This window comes from Nerophis ophidion, linkage group LG21 (genome assembly GCF_033978795.1).
Source record: "Nerophis ophidion isolate RoL-2023_Sa linkage group LG21, RoL_Noph_v1.0, whole genome shotgun sequence".
Classification (NCBI taxonomy): Eukaryota; Metazoa; Chordata; class Actinopteri; order Syngnathiformes; family Syngnathidae; genus Nerophis; species Nerophis ophidion.
The window spans coordinates 9,952,018-9,976,642 of record NC_084631.1 but is presented as its reverse complement, the minus strand read 5'-3'; the positions used below and the strand labels follow the sequence as shown (position 1 = coordinate 9,976,642).

Below are 24,625 nucleotides of genomic sequence, written 5' to 3'. Positions count from 1 at the left end.
GAGGCAGCGGACAGGTACTGACGGGTCAAGCGGTGTGTGGCTTCGGCGGTCGTGGACGCAAAAACTCAGACATGGGAGGAGTTTGGGGAAACCATGGAAAACAATTTCCGGACTGCTTCGAAGCGATTCTGGAATACATTCCGGCACTTTTTTTTTAATGGTTAGTTTTTCAATAATTTTATAAAGGTGTGTAAGTAGGAAACAGCTCTATGGTTTGTTAACTGGTGTTTGTCTTCAGTTTTATATATTGGCTGACTTTCAACCATTTTAATTTTTTGTTTGGGAATTTAGTTTGAAAAAATAAGTTGCATACTTTAAAGGTTATGAAATCTATTCAAACATTTTTATTGATTCCAGATCAACTCCGGTACAATCAGTTGAGGTCTTGGATGTACAATTATTTACAATTTCCTTTTGTTACGCCCGTGATGAACATCGAGTTGGGAATTCTGTCCATGTCATTAATTTTTTGTTTTTTAATAAATTTGCAATATTTTTAATAAAAAAATATTTTCAGTCTGTCATTATGGGATATTGTGTGTAGAATTTTGAGGACAAAATTAATTTTCTTCCATTTTGGAACAAAGCTGTGACAACAAATAGTGAAGGAAAACTTTGCTTTTACAAACAGTATTTCATAAAAAAAAGAAAAAAGGCTTTAAAATGTGTTTTAGTATTGACACACTTTTATTTTGGTGGTTTTCTTGGGGGACTGGGGTGGATTTGTTCTGAAAAGCCATGACTCATCGCATATAAAAATGGGCGGAGCAGACATTGAGGGCAAGCAGTGATTGGTTGCAACACACACACATCAAAGGTGTGGCTCTACAGGACAGTTCTGAGGCTCCGCCCACTTGCCGCCAATACATCAGGAATGTTTCCTTTCTTTGACGTTGTAGTTTGAAAAGTCTCTTTTTCACAAAAACCTGAGAATGCGAAAATCATCACGTGGGTAAGTGGAATGTTGTTCGTTTAGCGTACGCGTCTTTTTCAAAGTCAACACAGGGTGGGGGGAAAGGGGGGAGTGGTCACATGATGCCGTTGGCGATGTACTGGAAGCCGTCGTAGAGTTTGGTGGTCAACGAGCGCATGGAGCCGTCCACCATCTGCTCCACCAGAACCTGCAGCTGCTCCTCTGTCAGGCTCATGTGGAAACGCTCCTTCAGGCCCCGCATGGTGCTGGAGCCGTGGAAACATGGCATCTGCGAGCCTTGAGGGTCAAAGGTCACACCTGTTACTCAGCGTGGTCTTCTATACAGAACACCGCCATTCCTTTTTTTGTCTACGAGGGCGGCTTCCATTCTTGGGGGCAACGGCTTCATTCTTGAATCAAAATCAATACTTGGCAATGACATTGGGTGCCAGTTCAATGATGAACTACATTCCTCCATGAAATAAACAGCTCTGATACATTTCTATATTACTTAAAATAAATCGGGACTGGTTAAAAAATTAAAATAAAAAAAATCTACCAAAATATTTAATAAAGTGGCTGGACAGGACAGATGAAAAAAATGTATATTTAAAAGCATTTTTTTATAATAATAAACTATTAAAATAATTAATCACAATTCTGCATAATTAACTTAAAATTAATCACGATATCACAGATAGATATAATTTTTGATTATTATTAGGTGTACCGTAGACAGATCATTTTAAAATTGTATTACTGACGAACAATTACATTATTTTCCGGACTATGAGGTGCACTTAAATTCTTTGTTTTCCGCAAAACTCGACATCACGCCTTATAACCCGGTGCGCCTAATGTAAGAAATAAGTTTTGTTGAGCTTACCCTCTCGAAGCCATTTTATTTGGTATATGGTGTAATGATACGTGTGACCTGTAGATGGCAGTCAAACATAAGAGATACGTGTAAGCTGCACCGTTTGATGTGCTTTAACATACGAGTATTATTATGGTGTGTCTATAAGGTAAGACGTTACCTGCCGTTTTGTTTCGCAATATTATGCAAAAGGAACTTTTCTTACCTTCTGGTACCTGCTGAACTGCATTTGGGATCTGCATAAGTCCTGAAAAATTGTACGCGTCTGTCTGTGTAGTCCTTGGCGACACCGTAGTCTATAAGCTTCTTCTTTTTCCCCCTATCTTCTTGTTATGGGACATTCATCCTCCGCAGTTGCCATTTCTAATAAAAAGTAGTGTAAAGTTCTTACTTATATATGTCAGTACACTCGCCAAGAAAGTGCTAAAACATACTGGTATGGTGAGTTTACATTATTCACCCAAGGACTTTAGTTATTAGTTCCGGTCGGACGGTTTTACACGGAACACATTTCCAGAGTGGTTGTTTCTGGATGAGGAGATGCTGCTCCGTTATTGATTGAAGTAAAGTCATTAAAACAGTTAGCTCCATCTTTTCGCCCTTCTTCCACTCCCTTCTTTGCATGCTTCACCGCTACAACAAAGATGGCGGGGAGAAGACGCTGCCGAAGGTGAGCCACGTAAATAAGACCGCCCACAAAACGGCTCATTCGGAAGAGACTGTCAGAAAGCCACTTGAAGATGATCTGTAAAACATAATCTATGCAACATATTTACCAAAGAACTACCATTACATGTTTTGTAGACCACAAGGAAGTATTTTACATTTAGAAAAAAAATCATAATATGACTCCTTTAATGCGCACTATAATTCGGTACACCTTAAATATGAAAAAAGAAAAAAATAGCCCATTCATCAGCAGTGCGACTTATAACCCGGTGATCCCTATGGTCTGGAAAATACGTTTAATTTGTTTTAATGAAATGTGTATTAAACATTATGCTTTTTTAAACACTTAATCACAAAAAGGATAAACACACTTTTAATGAGAATTTTTAAAAAAATCTGGTGTCTTGTCAAATATTATATTTTGTTAAAAAAAAAATACAGAATTTGTATTCTTGCTGCAGGAGCACTTGAGTTCAGAGGAGGAGCTACACTTCCATGTTTAGATAGCAGTCCCACGCATTAATACCACAAAATGTGGACTGTTACGATCATGCTTTGATAACATCATCTTTCTGTAATATTTCTACCTGAATAAATATTACCTGCATTACATGTTGTAGAAGTTAATCATATTTGTTTTGCTGCATGACAATGTTTTCGCTAATTATTAAGAAATTGTGGTATGCAACCTGCTAAACATTAGTGACTGATACTGAAATATATATAGTTTTTTTTAAAACATTTGACGATAATTCCCCAAGTCAGCGACACTTTAAATATACACCTTTTTTACATTTTACCAGACACCAAGTATCGCAGATAACTGCCTGAATTTTACTCGGATCGAAAACCAAAATAAGTGGTATCGCACAGCACCGCTAAACATTCTGTAATTGAGGACTATCACCAAGAACAGGTTGTAACAGGTTTATTTCAATTGTTAGTTTTTCCTTTATTACTTCGTGTTATTTATTTTACCCCATATTTGTTTCCACAACCGCACCTTAAGTTAGATTCTTTAATCTCGTTGTATGCAAATATACTGACAATAAAGCCTATTCTATTCTATTCTAAAAAAAATATTCACTTTATTTTTGCCTGACGTTCCTCAAATGATGTACGAGCGATAATCTCGGTAGAAATATCACAGATTACATTACAAAGCATGATCGTGATGCAAGACGTTTTCATTTTTGTACTATAGTTGGACCGGATGTGACGTGTAGCGCTTTTATTGCGAAGCCGGAAATATGTGAGACTGGTTTGAGAAGAGGTGTCTTCACATGTTTGCAATAAAATCCTGCCTACCATTTTTCATTTCTGCTTAACTTTTATTCCATTTTACCAAAGATGTTTCAGTAACGATCTACATTTTATGTTCTCAGTGCACCAAACTGTAATCCAAACACGGAGGTGAAGTTTCACCTCTCGGAATTCACATGCGCAGCAGGCATTTGTTTGCACCAGTAACGTTGTTTCAGGGCAATCAAAGTTTGAATAGTCATGTCGGGAGTTGGACGGGTTTGGACCTGGTATTTTCATAATGTACACTTTTCTTTTTGCATTTCTACTTGCTCATCAGTAACTGAACGCCATTTTATTTTCCCACTTTACAAAATGGAACGAAAGTTAAAAAAAGACGCGTGCGCGTTAATCGCCCGTTAAAAATAGAACTTAAGAGGTAATGTGTTATTATCACGTCAACTTTGACAGCCCCAATAACAACGCGTTGCTATCATATAACCTATGATAGACATATTTTTTGCAGCATGAACCAGCACAAACATTTGGGGACAAGTTTAAGGAGATTTGACACAAAAAAATGTTTGCTGCACAACCAAAGACTATAAGCTGCTACTTTTTTTCCTACACTTTAAATCCTGTGATTTATAAAACAGTCTGGCTAAATTATGGGTTTTTTAATTTTTATTTTTTATACTGACGGCCATAATACAAATAGTTAAAAAAAACTAAAACAAGCAATGGCACTGAAAAAGCCTGTTAATGTTGGTGCTATGGTGCCATTTTTTTGGACGGGTTCGCTGACTGCAGGCGCTGCAGTGTCCTTCTATTTAGTGCTTTCAACCAGTAGTCAAAGTGCTGTTCCTTCTTCAAGCCGTCCATAACGTTTTCTACTCGTATGGATTCTTCATTCGTTACGCAATCAACAATTGTATGTTTTACAATATAACTAAAACAATACTTGAATAATTAACTGTCCCATGTGTGTTTTCATGCATATTTGTACATGCTATAGGTAATGTAATGAAGCTAGGGTCATTAGCATTAGCTGGTTTAGGGTTTCACTATGTAAAGCGCTTTGAGTCACTAGAGAAAAGCGCTATATAAATATAATTCACTTCACTTCACTAATATGCTAACACGTTTACGAGTGTCTGTGTTAGTATTATTAACTTACAAGGCATTCTTTTTGTATCGTTTAAGTTTTGTATATTCACCAAAACGCCATCGTAGAGTTATTGAGTCTTTTGAGCTGATTGGAGAGCTAGCTGGCGCAGTTAGTGTGATCATTCCTTTTACTGCCGTGTTACAGACATCATTTGGAAACAATTATGGTATGTAAAAAAACATTTATAAAATATTTCTCTAAACTCATTTCACAACATATAAATCTGCGGCTTATAGTCCGGTGCGACTGACATATGGAAACTATTTTTCTTCTGAAATTTAGTGAGTGCGGCTTATACACCGGTGCACTCTATAGTCCGGAAAATACGGTATTTGCAATGGTAAGGGTCAACTTGACACAGGTGTTTTGTTAGCATTCCTAGTATTTGATTAGAGTAGTACCTTGTTGCATGATCTCCACGATCTGCAGCACGCGGTCCATGTGCTTCCTGGCGGAAATGAGTCCTTGCAGCATCAGCATTTTGTAGTAGTTAAACATATCTCCGTCTGGACCGCCCATTACCTGACACACAAACAGTGAATGTGAGGCCTCTACTGTGACAAAGAAAAACTGCCAGTTAACTCACGGCCACAAACTCTTCAGTAAGTTTGAAGGCTGACGTTTCAAAGCCGAGGTTTTTAGGCGAGCTGGATAGGATGAAGCCGAAATCGATGTGGATGATGTGACCCTGAGCGTCCATCAGGATGTTGCCGTTGTGTCTGAAGGGACGTGACAGGAACACTTTCAGATCACAGCGTGCACTAGGGCTGCGCCATTTTGAGAAAAAATTTAATGTTGTCAACAAAATTGTGATTGTGATTCAATTTAGGATTTTTTTCACATTTTTTTTGGTACTTTGCGAAACTTCTCGCGAGTGAGTCGCACGGCTCTCTGTCTGTACGCAAAGCCGGCGTTCTCGTAAACAAAGATTGTGAATATCTGTGACCAATTAATTCAGTGCATCTCAATTATTTTCTGTCACGCTCCACCTATGAAGAAGAAAACATTTCACGCACCCCCCCCCACTATAAACCGTATCATTTGTTTAAAGAATTGTTTTAAGTACACCATTGCATAATATTGTATCATTATTCCCATTGAAGAGAACAAAATAGATACGTACATTTACCACAAAGCATAATTTTAACATTGATTTTTTGTCTGTAACGAAATGTTTATATATATATATATATATATATATATATATATATATATATATACTTATTGATTTTATGACAGACTTAAGCTTTTAAAACTGAAAAAAATTCACTAAATAAATAAAAATAAATTCTAATTGATCAACAACATTAACCCAGAAGCATAATATATATATTTCTTACAAAACAAAAAGTAATAAAACATATTGTGCTGCCTTTTTTTTTTTTTAATTAAAAACCAAAATGAGGAAGTCAGGATTATTGGCGACAATAAGCATGTCTTGCAGTGCGCAGCATTTCGAAGCATGATACTGATAAAGCATGTTCCCTGGGATCACACGGCCCCTTTGAGAAAAGAAGAGGTAAATCTACTGTTAAATAAACACACTCAGGTGCTGAGAGCGAAGCACAGAATGACACCTCTTTCTCCCTGTTTGAAGCGAAGAAACGTCAGGATCAGAAATTCTGTATGGCGACGGGCTAAAAAAAACAACCTCCGCCTCTTGCGGTCACGTTATCGTACTAATTTGGATTAATCAAGCAGCTCTCACGTGGGGGTGCGGACTCACCTGTCTTTAACCTGCAGCAGGTAGCAGATGAGGCTGTAGCCGGCGCAGCTCTGCACAAAGTTCTTCTGGGCCGACAGGAAGGCCTCGGTGGTGGGGGCGCCGTGCTCCTGCAGGAAGTACTCGAGCAAAGACAGCTGGCTGTGCTTCTTCACCTGATGCAGCGACACGGCGTTCATCACCGGCTCGATCATGCCGCTGTCCGACGACAAGACCAGGATCTTGTAGGGCTTGATCCACAGGGGGACGCGCTCCGTCTCCCAGATGGACTGCGGCGGGAGGAAGACCACTTATCTGAGGGACGGGGGTCAGCGGATGACGCCCCCACCCACCTACCTTGAGCTGCTGCAGCACCTGGAAGGCGAGCAGCTCCTGGCGCAGGTCATCGCCGCATTTGACGATGATGGACAGCAAGCGCCAGGCGGGGAGGTGGCCGTAAGGAGAACCTTCTCTGATCCTCCTGCAGAGGGCACGGGTCAAAGGTTACAAATACAACAAAGCTATACGCCTAACGTCGGCTGAGACAAACACCTACCGGACCTTCTCCTCCCAGGGCTCCTTGAGGGCCACGGCCGACGGGTCCTCCGGGTCACGCTTGAAAACGTTGGGGGTCTGCGCAAGCTGCTCTGACAGACGGCGCCTGAACACAACACGGGAAGACAGTAAGCGTGATGGATTTATTGACAAGCAGAAGCTGCTAAAAAGGATCAAAAGGGCAACCTGATGTCTCCTGCAGCGATGAAGACGGGCTCTTTGCTCTCCAGGCTGGTGATGCTGTCCACTGAGAACTGACTGATGTTGTCACTGCTCGCATGAACTTCTGGCTACTTGGGCCAAAAAACATTTAAATAGTTATTTTCCAGACTACTAGTGCTTGCTTCAAGTGTCTACAATAAGACTGGAACTTCAAATGGCTGTGACCACTTCAACTGGAACTTCAAATGGCTGTGACCACTTCAAGTGTCTGTTAAAACAGTGGAACATTATACATTTGTGGTTAATTCAAGTGTCTGTTAGAACAGTGGGACATTATACATTTGTGGTTAATTCAAGTGTCTGATAGAACAGTGGGACATTATATATATATATGTATATATATATATATATATATATATATGTGGTTAGTTCAAGTGTATGTTAAGACAGTGGGACATTTCACATCTGCTGTTAGTTCAAGTGTCTGTTGGAAAAGTGGGACTTTATATTTGTGGTTAGTTCAAGTGTATGTTGGAAGAGTGGGACATTATATACATCTGCAGTTTATTCAAGCGAATGTTTGAACAGTGGGACATTATATATATCTGCGGTCAGTTCAAATGTCTGTTAAAACAGTGGGACATTATATATCTGCAGTTAGTTCAAGTGTCCGTTAAAACAGTGGGACATTATATATATCTGACCATTTCAAGTGTCTGTTGGAAGAGTGGGACATTGTAGATCTGTGACCAGTTCAAGTGTCAGAATAGGGGGACATTACTTATCTGCGGGTAGTTCAAGTGTCTATTGCAGGGGTCGGGAACCTTTTCAGCTGAGAGAGCCATGATAGCCAAATATTTCAAAATGTATTTCCGTGAGAGCCATATAACATTTTTTAACACTGAATACAACTATCCATCCATCCATCCATTTTCTACCGCTTATTCCCTTTTGGGGTCGCGGGGGGCACTGGCAACTAAATGCGTGCATTTTTAAGACCAACATTTTGAGAGTGTAATAAGTCTCTAATTGTTTTCAACAAGATTGTTATTCTAAAGTTAACCAATAATAAATAGAATACTTCTTACCATTAATGCGACATCTTGGACAAGTGCGATAGAAAACAGATGGTTGGATTAAAATGCATGAGAATGTTTTGCAATTTGAACGTTATTTTAAACACTGTGATTACCAGTGGAATTATTAATTACTTATTGTGTTAAGCAATGTCAGCTAAGATTTATCTGAGAGCCAGAAGCAGTCATCAAAAGAGCCACATCTGGCTCTAGAGCCATAGGTTCGCTACCCCTGGTCTATTGGAATGGTGGGATATTATATATCTGCGGTTAGTTCAAGTCTCTGTTGGAACGGTGGGACATTATGTACAATATCTGGGGATAATTTAAGTATCTGTTAGAACAGTGGGGCAATATATATGTGCGGTTATTTCAATTGTCCGTTAAAACAGTGGGATATTATATATCTGCAGTTAGTTCAAGTGTCTGTTAAAATGGTGGAAAAGCTAAAGTTAAAGTACCAACGATTGTCACACACATACTAGATGTAGGCGAAATTATTCTCAGCATTTGACCCATCACCCTTGATCACCCCCTGGGAGGTGAGGGGAGCAGTGGGCAGCAGAGGTGCCGCGCCCGGGAGTAATTTATGGTGATTTAACCCCCAATTCCAACCCGTGATGCTGAATGCCAAGCAGGGAGGTAATGGGTCCCATTTTCATAGTCTTTGGTATGACTCGGCCGGGATTTGAACTCACGATCTCAGGGCGGACACTCTAACCACTAGGCCACTGAGTTATAATTATATATACGTGACTCATTCAAGTGTCTGTTGGGAAAGTGCGACATTAAATATCTGCAGTTAGGTCAAGTGTCTGTTGGAATGGTGGGACATTATATATATATGTGACTAGTTCAAGTGTCTGCTGGAAAAGTGGGAAGTTATATATCTGTGAATAATTCAAGTGTCTGTAACGACATGAGTTTCCCCGACATGTAACTGATAATAGTGGCCCGCCACGACAAAATAAAAACGTGAACACCTTAAAAATTAAGGTTTTTAATGGGAAATGAATGTAATATAATGTATCAATGGATAAACAATACAGGCCAAAAGTTTGGACACACCTTTTCATTCACAACACAACTGATGGTCCCAACCCTATTGATAAAGAAAATTTCCCTTAACCTTAGTAAGGCACACCTGAGAAGCTCATCGAGAAAATGCCAAAAGTGTGCAAAACAGTAATCAGAACAAAGGGTGGCCTTTTTGAAGAAACTAGAATACAAAATATGTTTTCAGTTATTTCACCTTTTTTTTGTTAAGTGCATAACTCTACTTGTGTTCATTCATAGTTTTGATGCCTTCAGTGACAATCTACAATGTAAATAGTCATGAAAATAAAGAAAAGGCATTGAATGAGAAGGTGTGTCTAAACTTTTGGCCTTTATTGTCGATATCGCCTATTATTTTCGCACTATTGATAACACCAAAAAAGATGCTACATTTGCTGCTGGTCGTTGATGACAAGGCTACGTTCACACTGCATCAGAGGATGTCCAGTTTGTTTTTTGTCTAACCTGATCTTTTTATATAATCCTTCACATTACAAAAAAAATGTGCTGTCTCACTTGAAGGCAGCCTGACCTGCATGCAGACATGACGTCATGGTGTTAACAGAAGCAAACATGGCTCCAAATCCAGTCCGTCTTAGTTCTGGTGCATTTATGGCGATCTCAAGTCTACATTTTCTAGACCGTAATTCTTAAATGTAAAAGATTAAGAAGGAAAAGGGCAAACAATTTGGCTCTTGCAGTTTGTGGGATGTTTGCTCTGAGGAACGAGTGAGCAGTCGGAGACAGTAGAGGTGGAACATTGACACGAGTTCCTAAAACATATTATTCTCGCCTGTTTTCTGCTCATTTGTCAACTATTCATTTAGCGACCGTTTGTTTTGGGGAATTAGGGCACTTATTAAAACGACCGGATGGTCAGACTGCAGTCGCCTCGAATCATAGATAGATGGTACTTTTTTGATTCCTTCAGGAGAGTTCCCTCAGGAAAATTTAAATTCTAGCAGCGGTGTACAGAATTGAGATCAAATTTAATAAGTAACAAGTAAATAATGGGGGTATAAATGGAAACAAAATAAAAAAATTACAATAACAATAAAAAGCAGCAATGGGAATAAAAATATAACAGTAAAATAAGAATATAACAAGAGAAACTAGGCAGTAGTGACCATGTTATGAAAAAGTATTGCACTGGGATTCACTATGTCTTCAAGGAAAACATAAAACAGATAAAATATAAAAGATAAAATATAAGTTTAAGATCTAATAAATAATAATAATTAAAGATAAAAGATAAGTTTAAAAGATCTACAACTACAGAGCTACTGGAGATTCATCTGCCTTCCACAGCGCAGGCAAAAAAAAAAAAAAAAAAAAAAATCGCATATCATGCAAACTGTATGATGGTGTTATATTGACCACAACCCTAACCACACCATCACCGCCACAGAATATTGTCATTGTTGGGGAAACCATGTCTACGATTAGTTCAAGTGTCTTTTGGAACAGTGGGACATCATCAAATTAATGTTGATAATTGTAATATATTTTAGGTCCCCTATACAAAAAAATAAATGGGGCGGTATAGCTCGGTTGGTAGAGTGGCCGTGCCAGCAACTTGAGGGTTGCGGGTTCGATTCCCGCTTCCGCCATCCTAGTCACTGCCGTTGTGTCTTTGGGCAAGACACTTTACCCACGTGCTCCCAGTGCCACCCACACTGGTTTAAATGTAACTTAGATATTGGGTTTCACTATGTAAAGCGCTTTGAGTCACTAGAGAAAAGCGCTATATAAATATAATTCACTTCACTTCACTTCAAATGTTCCTGTCTTCTCGAACACTTTGAAATGCTAACATGAAAACAGCATTTCTGAGGTCAGGTTAATGTCGGTGGGGCGATGACGTCGCATGACCCACCTCCACCCGAAGCTCGATGATGTCGTCCACAGACCACGCCTCGTCGTCGTTATCGTAATTTGGAACGGTGGAGAAGCTGCCGGCTCGCTGCTCCGTCGTCATGCCGCAGTCCGGCAGGTTCTCCACGGAGCGCGTGCTCCTGATGCGGTTCTCGGGGATACGCACGGGCACGCTGGACGACTCGAAGCTGTCGCACTCTAGAACCTCCACGTAGATGAGGTAGGGCGCCTGCGGGGACAGCAATCACGTGACGCGGGCCAAAGCGGTTCTGGGGGGGTTGTCTAAAGAGACCAGTGTGAAGTTGGCCCCCCCCACCTCATCCAAATCTCCCCAATATTGTCCCATTCATTTGTGCTACAAAATGTGTTGTTTGTGCCATTACAGTTTTTTAAGTTAACGTTTTATGGTTTTATGTTAGCAGCGTTGTTCATGTGGTATTAATCATATCTACACACAACTATGGATAAATCTCCCCAAAATTGTCCCATTCATTTGTGCCAAAAACATTTTGTGGCAGTTACTGTTTTAGAGTTTTTAAGTTAATAAGCTAAAATTAAGGTTTTAATAATCATATTTAGACCCCATCTTTGTCAACATATCCCCAAACCAGTCCCAATTGTTAGTGCTGCATAAAACGTTGGTCTAACTGTTATAGTTGTTATGTTATTAAATGCGTTGTAGTGTTTGTTATTAACGTGTTAAAAAATAATAATTAAACCCCCAACCATGTCAAAATCACCCCAAACTTTTTCCTTGTTTGTGTTGCAACATTTTATGTCCCACCATTATAAGCTATTAACGTTTCAATATTCATAACCAGCCCGCCAGTGTCAAAACCTCCCCTAATCAGTCTCAATTGTGCTACAAAAATTGTTGGTCTATAATATTTGTATGTTATTACCGTGTAATTAACATGTTAATTATATCTAGACAACTACATAAAATTATCTTGTCCCATTCATTTGTTCTATGTTTGTGCTACATACATTTTTGTATTTTGTTATAAACGTGTAAATTTAACTAGACCCAACTACTGTATGTCAAAATCTCCCCAAACTTGTCCCATTCGCTTGTCTTGCGAAAAATGTAGGTTCAACTTCTATACTTTTTATGTTATTAAAAAGTATGGAATGATTTGTACTAGATGGGGCAGTCACAACTCAATCGGTCCACCTATGCGCAAAGACAAAATCACTCCCTGAAATTGTTCGTTCACACAGTCATCATGATTTCCTTTTTTATTTTTAAATACCTACGTATATAACTACTAAATATGACATACAAAACAAAACCACCATTATTTTAGAGTACAGTATTTATTTTGAACCCGTACAGAAACCTGAACGATGAGATAAGCAGCCTTAAAAGGCAAGATATACATCTTTTTTTTTACTATTTTATTTATCAAATACATGAATTCACAACACTGGCAATTTAAATTTCTACTTTTTGTTAGGCTGCAAATAAACATTTGAGTGCCTTATTTACAAGATAATTAAAAAATAAATTATGCGATTGGAGTCAGTGGCGCCCCCGTGTGTCATTCATTGCAATGACAGAAGATAAAAAGTGGATGTAATTGAGGTGATAACACAAGATTTTTTTTTAATCTAACAAGTTCATTTTTATATTATTTTTTCGATTTTATTATTATATAATATTATTTTTTTTTATAAATAATAAACCATTGTTAAAACATTTCAATACCACAGCACATGACGTCACAGATGCTCCGTCGTAAAATATTTCTCAGAATATTTAAATAAATATCAAGAATGTATTAATCAAAAATTGAATATTTCCATCCATCCATGAATCCATTTTTTCCCGCTTGTCCCTCTCGGGGTCGTGGGAAAATAATATTTACAAGATAAATACAATATTTATCAAAATATTTAAATAACGTATTATTTTATTAATATAAATAACACAATATTTAACAGGATATCTAAATAAATAATAAGCCATTATTAAAATATGTAGAAAATATTTAAATATGTACCAGAATATTTAAATAAAAAATAATTTATTAATAATTAGTAAAATGTAAATCGGAATATTTTAACAATAATAATGTATTTATAACATGTATAAATATGAATGATAATACTATTAATAAATACATATTTAATGATTAAACAAGTCTTCTGGGACAAGGCAAGCAACATCACATAGGTTCAAAAGAGGGCGTCGGCCTCACCTTGTCTTTGGAGTTGAGCACCACGGCCTGCGTATGCGGCACGCGGACCACGTGATGCTCGAAGGCGGCGGTGGGCAGCCACACTCGCGCTGGCAGCTTGTGGTTGAGCAGCGACAGCTCCGAGATCAAGCGCTGCGTCTTCTGCTCTTTGGTGGGCAAGGTGGCCAGACGCTTGCCGATGCCCATCAGCGACTTGATGAACTCCCTCTGGGGGGCCAGACGCACCGGCTGCGGGCCCACAGCCCTCGTTAGTACGGAAACGCTTTTAACTGAACACCACAAGAGTCAAGCAGTGACCATTAGGACGAAGATGGCGATGAATGACAATTATAAACCCAGGCACCAACATGACTTGATCAACCAACCAATCATCAATTATAACTTCATTAGCGAGTGGGAATCAGCGGACAGTAGGAGGAACCTACGCCGTCGTGTGACCGCGATGCAAAGCCATCGAGCAATGAAGCATCAAGCCGTCACCTCCATCGATAGCAAGCAGAAGCAGCACCAGAGCACACATCCTCATCTTCATTTCCCACAATGCACCCCGCCAGCCAGCAAAGAGCTCAACTTACGACGTTGCTCGCAAAACCGACGCCGTTGTTCGCAAAATCAACGCCGTTGTTCGCAAAACCAACAAAGGCCGAGGAGGGGCTTCTGTCCTGAGGGTCAGAGGTCAGAGGTGAGAGAAGTGATTGTGGACTAAAAGACGAAGCACGCCATCCCAACGTGTTGAACTAATCACTTCCTGCTTGCTGATTGGGCAGTGTGCAGGTCATGTGATGCTCTAGAAAAGGGGCGGAGCAATGACTTTCCTTGAGGGAGGTGTAGAGACTGATGAACACATGTCAGCAATACCCCCATTTGATGTTTTCACAGTTAGCCTTTGTTAGAACTGCACTTTTTAAAAAAATTTTAACCATCATTCACAGTACTTATGTGGAACAACAACAGGTTTTTCTTAGTTTTTTTTTTTAATGCATTTTAAATCGTCAATAAATTGTTAGCAAAAGTCAGCTAACAATGGAGTCACTGGGAGTTATTACTATTCCGCTTACAAAGGGCTCTAAAAAACATCCAAAAATCTCCATTAATATTTTATATACACAGTGTAAGTATATATGTATTGTAGTAACATTCATAATAACATGTAATATTTACGCATTTTGATCCTTTGAAGCATACGGCAGCGTTTTAATTCGCTTTTCCCTTCAACAACAACAGTCCTACTAATGACAGATTTCATGAGACAACAGACATAATAAAACAAGCACTTACTGTACAATGTTTGCTCTCACTTGGATGTTTATATCTTCCTGTTTACATTAAGAAATAATCATAATCCTAACCAAGGATTAAAAAAAAAAGGTGGCGCAAACGAGCGTCTTTCCGGGTCTAAGATGGATGTCAAAGTTGACCAACTTGTGGGTTTATGTCCACAACCTTCTACTATCCAGGTGAGAGGCATGATTTATAAGCTAGAATTAACTTTCACCAAGTCAGGGGCGATGTAGCAGCTCAATACGTTAATATAGCAGCATGAGCTGGTTAGCTCTCTGTGATCACGGCGCCGCTAAAAAGAATATGTCTGTGTTAGCGCTTATAATAACAACTTCGCTAATACTTGGTTAATGTCAGTAGATGTAATTGGTGTTTTGTTGGCGCTTTTTGGATGTTTTTAGAGGGCTTTATGGCCGGAATAGTTTACTTTCTTTAGTTGCATTGATAGCCCCCTCATGCTTGCTGTATTTTATGACTCAAAATGCATAAAAAAATAAAAACATATATCTACTTGTCTTACATAAGGATTGTGAATGATGTGTAAAATTCCCCAAAAAAGTGTGGTTCCCCTAAAAGTGTGTGTGTGTGTTGGAACGAAATGACTACCAAAACTCCACAAGAACAGAAAAAAGATTTTAGTTACATCCAATAATTTCTTGCAAATTGTTTTTTTAATTGAAAGAAATTAATTTTTTACTTGCAAATCTTTATTTGGGGAAAAACATTTTTTTTTTACTTGCGGATCTTTTTTTAATTTGAGAAAATAGTTGACTTGCCAATCTTTTTTTACTTGTAGAAAATTGTTTTTTTACTTGAAACTAATTTAATTGAAAAAAAAAGTTGATACTTGCAAATCGTTTTTTTAATTGAAGAAAATTGTTTTTATACTTGCAAATCTTTTATTTGATGAAGGTTTTTATACTAGCATATACTTTTTTTAATTCAAGAACATTTTTTTATCCTTCAAATCGTTTATTTGATGAAAGTTTTTTGAACTTGCAAATAATTTTTTCACTTGCAGAAAATAGTTTTTTATACTTGCAAATTGTTTTTTAATTGTAGAAAAACATTTTTTTACTTGCAAATGTTTTTTTTTTTGAATGTAGAAACATTTTTTACTCGCAAATCTTTTTCGAATTGTAGAAAAATTGCTTTTACTTGCAAAAAGTTTTTTATTGTAGAAAAAATACGTTCATACTTGCGAATTGTTTTTTTTATTGAAGAGAATTGTTTTTTTACTTGCAAATCGTTTTTTTACTTTAAGAAAAACATTTCTTTACTTAATCATTTTAATTGAAGAGAATAGTTTTTTTAATTTAAGGAATTAGTTTTTAACTGGCAAATCTTTTTAATTGCAGAAAAAAAAAAATTTCATTTGTGAATCGTTTTTTATTGCAGAAAATTGTTTTTACTTGCAATTTTTTAACTGGAGAAAATAGTTTTTTCACATGCAACTAATTTTTTAATTGAAAAAAAAACTATTTTCACACTTGGGAATTGTTTTTTTCATATGATCAAAGTTTTTATACTTATGAATAATTTTTTTACTTTAGGAAAATATTTTTTTAATACTTGCAAATTGTTTATAATTGTAGAAAAATCGTTTTTACTTTCAAATCGTTTCTGCAAAAAATCGTTTATACTTGCAAATTATTTACTTGATTAAAACGTTTTAATACTTGCAAATCTTTTTTTACTGAGGAAAATTGTTTTTATACTTGCAAATCTTTTATTTGGTGAACGTTTTTAAACTTATATATCATTTTTTTCATTTAAGAACATTTTTTTACACTTGCAAATCATTTATTTGATGAAAGATTTTAATCTTGCAAATAATGTTTTCACTTGCAGAAAATTATTTTTTATAATTGCAAATTGTTTTTTAATTGTAGAAAAAAGCTTTTTCTTACTTGCAAATCGTTTTTTATTGCAGAAAATAGTTTTTACTTGCAAATTTTTACCTGGAGAAAATAGTTTTTTCACATGCAACTAATTTTTTAATTGAAGAAAAAACTATTTTCACACTTGCGAATTGTTTTTTTACTTGATTAAAGTTTTATACTTATGAATAATTTTTTTCTTGAAGAAAATATTTTTTTAACACTTGAAAAATCGTTTTTACTTTCAAATCGTTTCTGCAAAAAATTGTTTATACTTGCAAAGCATTTATTTGATTAAAACGTTTTTATACTTGCAAATTGTTTTTTATGGAGGAAAATTGTTTTTATACTTGCAAATCGTTTAAGTTGACGAAAATATATTTTTTTTAACTTGCAAATTGTGCGTTGGGCTTTAGTAGAAAAAAAATGTGTGTCTTTAAATTGGAGTATTGGCAGTAATTTCCCTGTGTGTGTGTGTGTGTGTGTGTGTGTGTGTGTGTGTGTGTACGTCACCTCGTCATGGCTGCTCTCCACTTTGGGGTTGCTGGCCGTCCTCTTCAGGTTGCTGCTCAGGCTGATATTGACTGTGGCGTCCGACTTGGAGCGTTGATGCGTGCGTTTCGAGGGCGACAGGCTGTGCTCGCTCCCCAGGGCTGTGGCAGGGGGTGCCACGGGACAGAAGGGCGTCAGCACCAGAGGGTCGCGGCGGGCCCGGGCACCGCCGGCGGGTTTGAGTTCGTCCGACAGAATGAGCTTGCGCAGCTTTGTGCCTCGGGAGTGGCGTTGCGTTGAGATGTGCATGTCGGATGAGTAGGCGCCCAGCAGCCAAGCGCACTGGAGGCTGAACGAGATGCTCTGTCTGCAGCGGTACACCTGCAAGACAGCACGCAGGGTAAACTGACTGCCTGGCTCTGTGTGTACTGCGCTTAGGGATGGGTACTGGTCACATATCAACCGATACAATGGCCATTCCCGGTACCTGGGAATCGATACCAAACGGTGCTAATGCGGTACTTTTGTGTGTGTAATAAATGTTAATTGCTTGATAATAAAGCTATATTTTTTATGTAACATTTATGATAACTGTGCTATACCGTTGTCTTGTTTTCCTATTACATTTGAGTCTCATTTGCAGCTTTTTCAATGAAGTGTTATGTTGCGCCCTACAAAGTGTTTGTACTGTAAATATTGTACTTATTACACACCAGCTGTTTGATTGTAACATCCATCTTAGTTGTAGTTTCTATTACCAAATTTGGAAATGTTGAAATCACCAAATAAAATCACCAATGCTAATAGTAGCCTGTCTATGGCAAATCCAATGTAAATTAGCATCAAGCTAGCGCATTTTGGAAAAGTGGAGCCTTACCTTACAGTGGAGCCTTTTCTATTAAGCATACTTGCTTTGTCGGTGTTGAAAATTGCAACATTACTTTGAGAGAGTTAGACTAAGTCTGCCCTGAGTGCTGTTTGACTGATTGTTTACGTGAACTCGTGTTAACCTGCAACCATGTGTGACAAGTCTGCATCGTCACATGCAACAAAGGTATCGGAATACGGCATTGTTTGATTTTACGTGAATCGATACCCGGTAAAACGGACGGAATTCGGTCGGTGCCTGTAAAAGTACAGAATTCAGTACCCATCACTAACAGCGCTGGCTCCGCGCCCACGCCACACCCACCACATAAGGCTTGATGGCGTCGCCCACGTGCTCGTCCATGTGCACGTACATATTGAGGAGTTGCGGCAGGTAGAAGTCGACGTCTTCATGAGGAAAGCTGAACAGGCGGTTTCCGATGTAGGCCTGTACTCCGGGTTCCTTGGAGTTGTGCAGGTAGGATATCGCCATGGAGACGTCAAATAGCTTGGACTCGAAGAGGCGGAGCAGCCATGACTGCTTAGAAGGGTTGTGCCTGTAGCGGCGCCGTGCGCTTTTCGTGTCGTCATCCACCTCCTCTTTCAGCTTTGCCCCCGGTACAGCGTTTTTTTCCGGGCCCGACCCCTCCCCTTTGGGGCTGGTGTCCCCGTGGTGCAGCTTGAGCTTGTGTAGGACATTCTTGCACGCCTGCTCGGCCACATCCGCGTCGATGACCAGGCCCGCCTCGCCCGCGCCCTCGCTGATGATGCCCAACGGGGGGGTGCCCGCCTGGTGGGGGCTGGAGGACGGGCTGGAGTGGAGCGACGGGGAGGGGGAGGAGCAGAGAGAGAGGGGTGGGCTGTTGTGTCTGGAGGGGGTGGGGGAGGGCTCCAACTTGTTTTCTTCCATCAAGAGCGCTGGGAGACTCCGCCCACCGCCACTGCTGCAAAGTCAGGGGATAAAAATCAGTTAAGGAGAAGAAGGCGCCTCTTCTTTTTAAACTTTTAGCTCAGCCAAGGAACCTCTTACAGAGAATAAGACAAAGCAGAAACGATCTGTGATGCACATTAGCAACTCCATCCATCCATCCATTTTCTACCGCTTATTCCCTTTTGGGGTCGCGGGGGGCGCTGGCGCCTATCTCAGCTACAATCGGGCGGAAGGCGGGTACACCCTGGACAAGTCGCCACCTCATCGCAGGGCCAACACAGATAGACAGACAACATTCACACTCACATTCACACACTAGGGCCAATTTAGTGTTGCCAATCAACCTATCCCCAGGTGCATGTCTTTGGAAGTGGGAGGAAGCCGGAGTACCCGGAGGGAACCCACGCATTCATGGGGAGAACATGCAAACTCCACACAGAAAGATCCTCAGCCTGGAATTGAACCCAGGACTGCAGGACCTTCGTATTGTGAGGCAGACGCACAGCCATTAGCAACTCTGTTAATATATTTAGCGAGTAGCAGTACCAAGGCATGACGATTATGGCAAAAATTATAATTACGATTATTTTTGATAATGTTTATTCATTCATTTGAAAACACGAGTATTTATTGTACCACCAAAAGAAGAAGATGGATTGATGGATAAGTTTTAGCCTTTTTAATCAGCCTATTTTACTACAAATGACATGACACCACCAACATATCCAAAGAACATTAATACCAATACAGTTTGTTTTGTAATTGTCCACACCACTGCAGTTCTTCTTAGAACGTAAAATAGTTATTTATTATCATAGTAATATTCCGAGTATTGTTTATTTTTGATGTACTGGGAGGTTATAGAACACCACAGCTCTTTTTTCGAATGTTCTGCAATATTTCATACTGGAATTTAAATCCTGTCCCAATATGTTGGAGCACACTCATCTTAAATACTTGATCGGTTTTCAATAAAGTAGTGCTTTTTGATTAGGTCTAGTCAATTAACCAAACGATAAATTAAATTGAAGTGGGCAATTTTTCCGGCGTCGATAAATTGCCACGTACATGCGCGTTTGTTTACGGGCTGCAACAGCATCCACTCTATGCATTGGTTTCAGCAGTTTGTCAAATAAAGTATTGACAATTGTGAAAATGCATAGGTATCGGTATCAACTACTGAAATTCTGGTATCATGACAACCCTATTTATACAGTATTAGAAAATAAAGATAATGCACAATACTGATTAGCAGTGGCGGGCCGTGCGTTCCCCACCTAGGCCTTCAGTGATCTCTGACTTCAATGAAAATACCATAATTGATGTCACCACATGACCATTGCTGGAGAAATACTATACAAAAACACATTTCACTTTAATTTAGTGTTTTTTTAATGTGTCATCTTAGTGACATCATGCACTTTAGTACTATATATATATATGTCTCTGACAATCTTGCACTTTCTGTTTTGGAAATTGCATGAATGTTGTGCCACTGCTTAATAACTGTTTGATAAATACAGTTTTGCTCAATTGACTTAGTTGTGATTTCCCTCTCTGCATGAAAGTTTAAAATGAGCATAAATTAATGCAGTATGAACAAGATTGTTTTAATGTAGACACATAGAATTATCATACTGCTGTGATTATATGCATCAAGTGTTCATTCAAGGCTAAGGCAAAATATCGAGATATATATCGTGCATCGTGACATGGCCTAAAAATATCGAGATATTAAAGGCCTACTGAAACCCACTACTACCAACCACGCAGTCTGATAGTTTATATATCAATGATGAAATATTAAAATTGCAACACATGCCAATACGGCCGGTTTAGTTTACTAAATTGCACTTTTAAATTTCCCGTGGAGTTTCTTGTTGAAAACGTTGCGGAATGATGACGCGTATGACGACGCGTGCACGTGATGTCTCGGGTTGTAGCGGACATATTAGCCCAGCACCGGACACTGCTAAAAGTTGTCTCTTTTCATCGCATAATTACACGGTATATCGGACATCTGTGTTGCTGAATCTTCTGCAATTTGTTCAATTAATAATGGAGACTATAAATAAGCTGCCTTTAGCACCGAGACACAGCCGGTGTTTCTTTGTTGTGAAGCTCTAACACAGAGCGGTCAAGCAAACATGTTTCTCTACGTCAACCAGCAAGTTTTTGGATGGGAAAATTGTGATATTAAGTCAGCTCTTACCGGAGACTTCAGTGGATTATGGGACCTCCTCCTGTAGCTGTCAAAAAGGCATCTGTGATCTTGGCTCCTCCATCGGCTTCTCTGAGAGACACTGGCGTTCACCGCAGCACTCCGACTTTCAGGTATGACTTTAGAATCTCACTAAAACACTATTGAAACAATAAGCAGATAAGAGATTTTCCAGAATTATCCTAGTAAATGTGTCTGATTACATCTGAAACGCTACCACTGCTGCCGCCGTCGCTTTTTCTTTTCTTTTGTGCCTCACTCTAACTTTACTCATCAACGATTCTTTCATCCTCGCTGAAATTAATGGGGAAATTGTCGCTTTCTCGGTCCGAATAGCTCTTGCTGCTGTAGGCTATGATTATAAACAATGTGAGGATGTGAGGAGCCCTACAACCCATGACGTCACGCGCGCATCGTCTGCTACTTCTGGTAAAGGCAAGGCTTTTTTATTAGCGGCCAAAAGTTGCGAACTTTATCGTGGATGTTCTCTACTAAATCCTTTAAGCAAAAATATGGCAATATCGCGAAATGATCAAGTATGACACATAGACTGGACCTGCTATCCCCGTTTAAATAAGAAAATCTCATTTCAGTAGGCCTTTAAAGGCCTACTGAAACCCACTACTACCCACCACGCAGTCTGATAGTTTATATATCATACTAAATTGCAATTTTAAATTTCCCGGGAGTTTCTTCTTGAAAACGTCACGTAATTACGTGTACGCTTGACGTCACGGGTTGTTAGGAAAGATGAGCGCTGCGCACACACACAGCTAAAAGTCGTCTGCTTTAACCGCATAATTACACAGTATTTTGGAGATCTGTGTTGCTGAATCCTTTGCAATTTGTTCAATTAATACTGGAGAAGTCAAAGTAGAAAGATGGAGTTAGGAAGCTTTAGCCTTTAGCCACATGAACACACGGTGATTCCTTGTTTAAAATTCATTGAGGTGAAACTTTACTATGGATCACAGCGAATATGGATCCTGACTACATGTCAACCAGCAGGTTTCGGTAAAAAAAATTGTGGTAAAAAGTCACTTCTTACAGGGGATCGGCTGAGCTTGTGCCGCCCATAAAGCTGCCGTCGACTTCTCTGAGACACTGCGCGTCAACACACCCGTGGACACACCTCAGACTATCAGGTAGTGTTAAACTCACTAAAACACTGGCAACACAATAGAAAGATAAGGGATTTCCCAGAATTGTCCTAGTAAATGTGTCTAAAAACATCTGAATCCGTCTCAATGCAATCGCGTTATTTTTTTTTTCCTCTAGTCAGTCGCTATCAATATCCTATCAATATGCCTCACTCTAACTTTCCTCATCCACGAATCTTTCATCCTCTCTCAAATTAATGGGGAAATTGTCGTTTTCTCGGTCCCAATAGCTGTTTTTGTTGGAGGCTCCTATTATAAACAATGTGACTATGTGAGGAGCCATCAACATGTGACGTTATCGTCTGCGACTTCCGGTAGAGGCAGGGCTTTTCTGTTGGCAAGCAAAAGTAGCGAACTTTATCGTGGATGTTCTCTACTAAATCCTTTCAGCAAAAATATGGCAATATCGCGAAATGATCAAGTATGACACATAGAATGGACCTGCTATCCCCGTTTAAAGAAGAAAATCTCATTTCAGTAGGTCTTTAATAAAAGGTCATATCGCCCAGCCCTACCCTGACGGCTCACCACAGCGGACTAGCATGAAAGCATCACGTCTTTACGTCCCTTTCAGCTCTACGGCGCCCCCCTGAGGACATTAATATTTCACGCACAACCTTGCTGCAATTGATTCCCCTTTTTTTTTTTTAACCAATGTAGTTGCATTATTTAACTTGAGTTTAATGCAACATGGACAGGTCAACATAAGTGTATTTTAATAACGCAGCGATGACGTCTTCCAACACAAAGTGCGACTGTGACGCTTTAATTAATCCCCGTTAGCTTAGCACAGTTCATCAAATGTCAGCACTAAGCTATTTAAGTGTTTATATGAACGTGAACTGCGTGAGGCACGGACATTGATTTCAAGACACAACACGTCAAAGCAGTAAAAATGTTGTATTTACTTGGTTGTTTTCTACATTAAAATGGATACTTTGACTAGCGACTAGCCGGCTAGCTGCAAGCTGGCCTGCGTAGCATTTAGCTCAGTTAGCATTAGCATACTCGCATTACCAACTGTTGCTACAACTCAACCGACACGCTAAGGTGTACCTCGGCGTGTTTACAAGCAAACGGGCCTACCTTGTTCAACTTCAGCGGGGTTTAAATGCGGCGTCAGGTCAACTTTGTGTCCCCATTGATGCTCCCTGTCGAGCCGCATCGCCACTCTGGTTAACAACCACCGCGGGGGGGCAACAGAGCTTTATTCCAGCGTGCGTATCTGGCCGCCATCTTGGTCCGGGCAAGTGTCATTGTGTCATATGTTGAATTGGATCTATTTCAGTGGTTCTTAACCTAGTTGGAGGTACTGAACCCCACCAGTTTCATATGTGCATTCACCGAACCCTTCTTTAGTGAATAATAAAATCTTTTTTTTTTTTTCAAATTCAAGACAAAGTTGTTTGTTTTTGGGCAGGGGTCGGGAACCTTTTTGGCTGAGAGAGCCATTTAAGCCAAATATTTTAAGATGTATTTCCGTGAGAGCCATATAATATTTTTTTAACACCGAATACAACTAAATGTCTGCATTTTTAAGTAAGACCAACATTTATAGAGTATAATGACCATGGATGAAGTACTGGCTGTCCAGAGTCGAGACCCAGGATGGACCGCTCGCCTGTATCGATTGGGGACATCTCTACACTGCTGATCCGCCTCCGCTTGAGATGGTCTCCTGTGGACGGGACTCTCGCTGCTGTCTTGGATCCGCTTTGGACTGAACTAGGGCTGGGCGTATCGATACCAAGTATCGATAGTATCGATACTTGGTGAGTACCGGTATCGTATCAATACTGGCGTGATGGTATCGATACTTCACCGAATTAAGCGAATCACTCCGATTTAAAAAAAAAATGTGAGCGCAGCACTCCTCACCACTCCACCCTCTCCCTAGTGATGGGTCGCGAACGAGATTTAAAAACACTTTAAAAATTCATCTTCAACCCAAAATAAAATAAAATAAATACGATTAACATGACGCTTGGTGCGTTCGCGCACACACATCAGTATAATTCTTTCCGACGTTCACTCGGACACGCACACACACACGCGTGCGTTTCCAGTGCGACTTAATGTCTTGGTCGTAAACTGTAAAGTATTTTATTGCAATAAAATAACGATAAGAATTTCTCAGTTCTTTTGTTTTGTGTTCATTTTTACAACTGTCTAATAACTAGTGTTTTCTTTTTTACTTAAGTTCTTGTGTGTTGTGAGGCGACTAGCCAAGTTCAGTATTTGTTTTCACCTTATTTGCACTACTTACTTTATTGTAATTGATATTATTACTTTTTTAT

The 24,625-nt window shown here is 39.3% G+C and overlaps 1 protein-coding gene across 1 annotated transcript; it reads right to left on the bottom strand.

The window, feature by feature from the left end:
- Positions 1–664: 664 nt before the first annotated feature.
- Positions 665–23,566, bottom strand: pi4kb (phosphatidylinositol 4-kinase, catalytic, beta). The gene is made up of 14 exons (XM_061881867.1): positions 23,415–23,566; positions 21,160–21,308; positions 18,342–18,960; positions 17,171–17,530; positions 14,072–14,158; positions 13,497–13,724; positions 11,297–11,524; positions 7,313–7,416; positions 7,128–7,232; positions 6,929–7,052; positions 6,596–6,861; positions 5,456–5,588; positions 5,271–5,391; positions 665–1,210 (listed from the first exon to the last, which is right to left on the bottom strand). The coding sequence occupies exons 3-14, from the start codon at positions 18,924–18,926 to the stop codon at positions 1,029–1,031; spliced, it is 2,523 nt and encodes an 840-aa protein (XP_061737851.1). The 5' UTR covers positions 18,927–18,960; positions 21,160–21,308; positions 23,415–23,566; the 3' UTR covers positions 665–1,028.
- Positions 23,567–24,625: the final 1,059 nt, after the last annotated feature.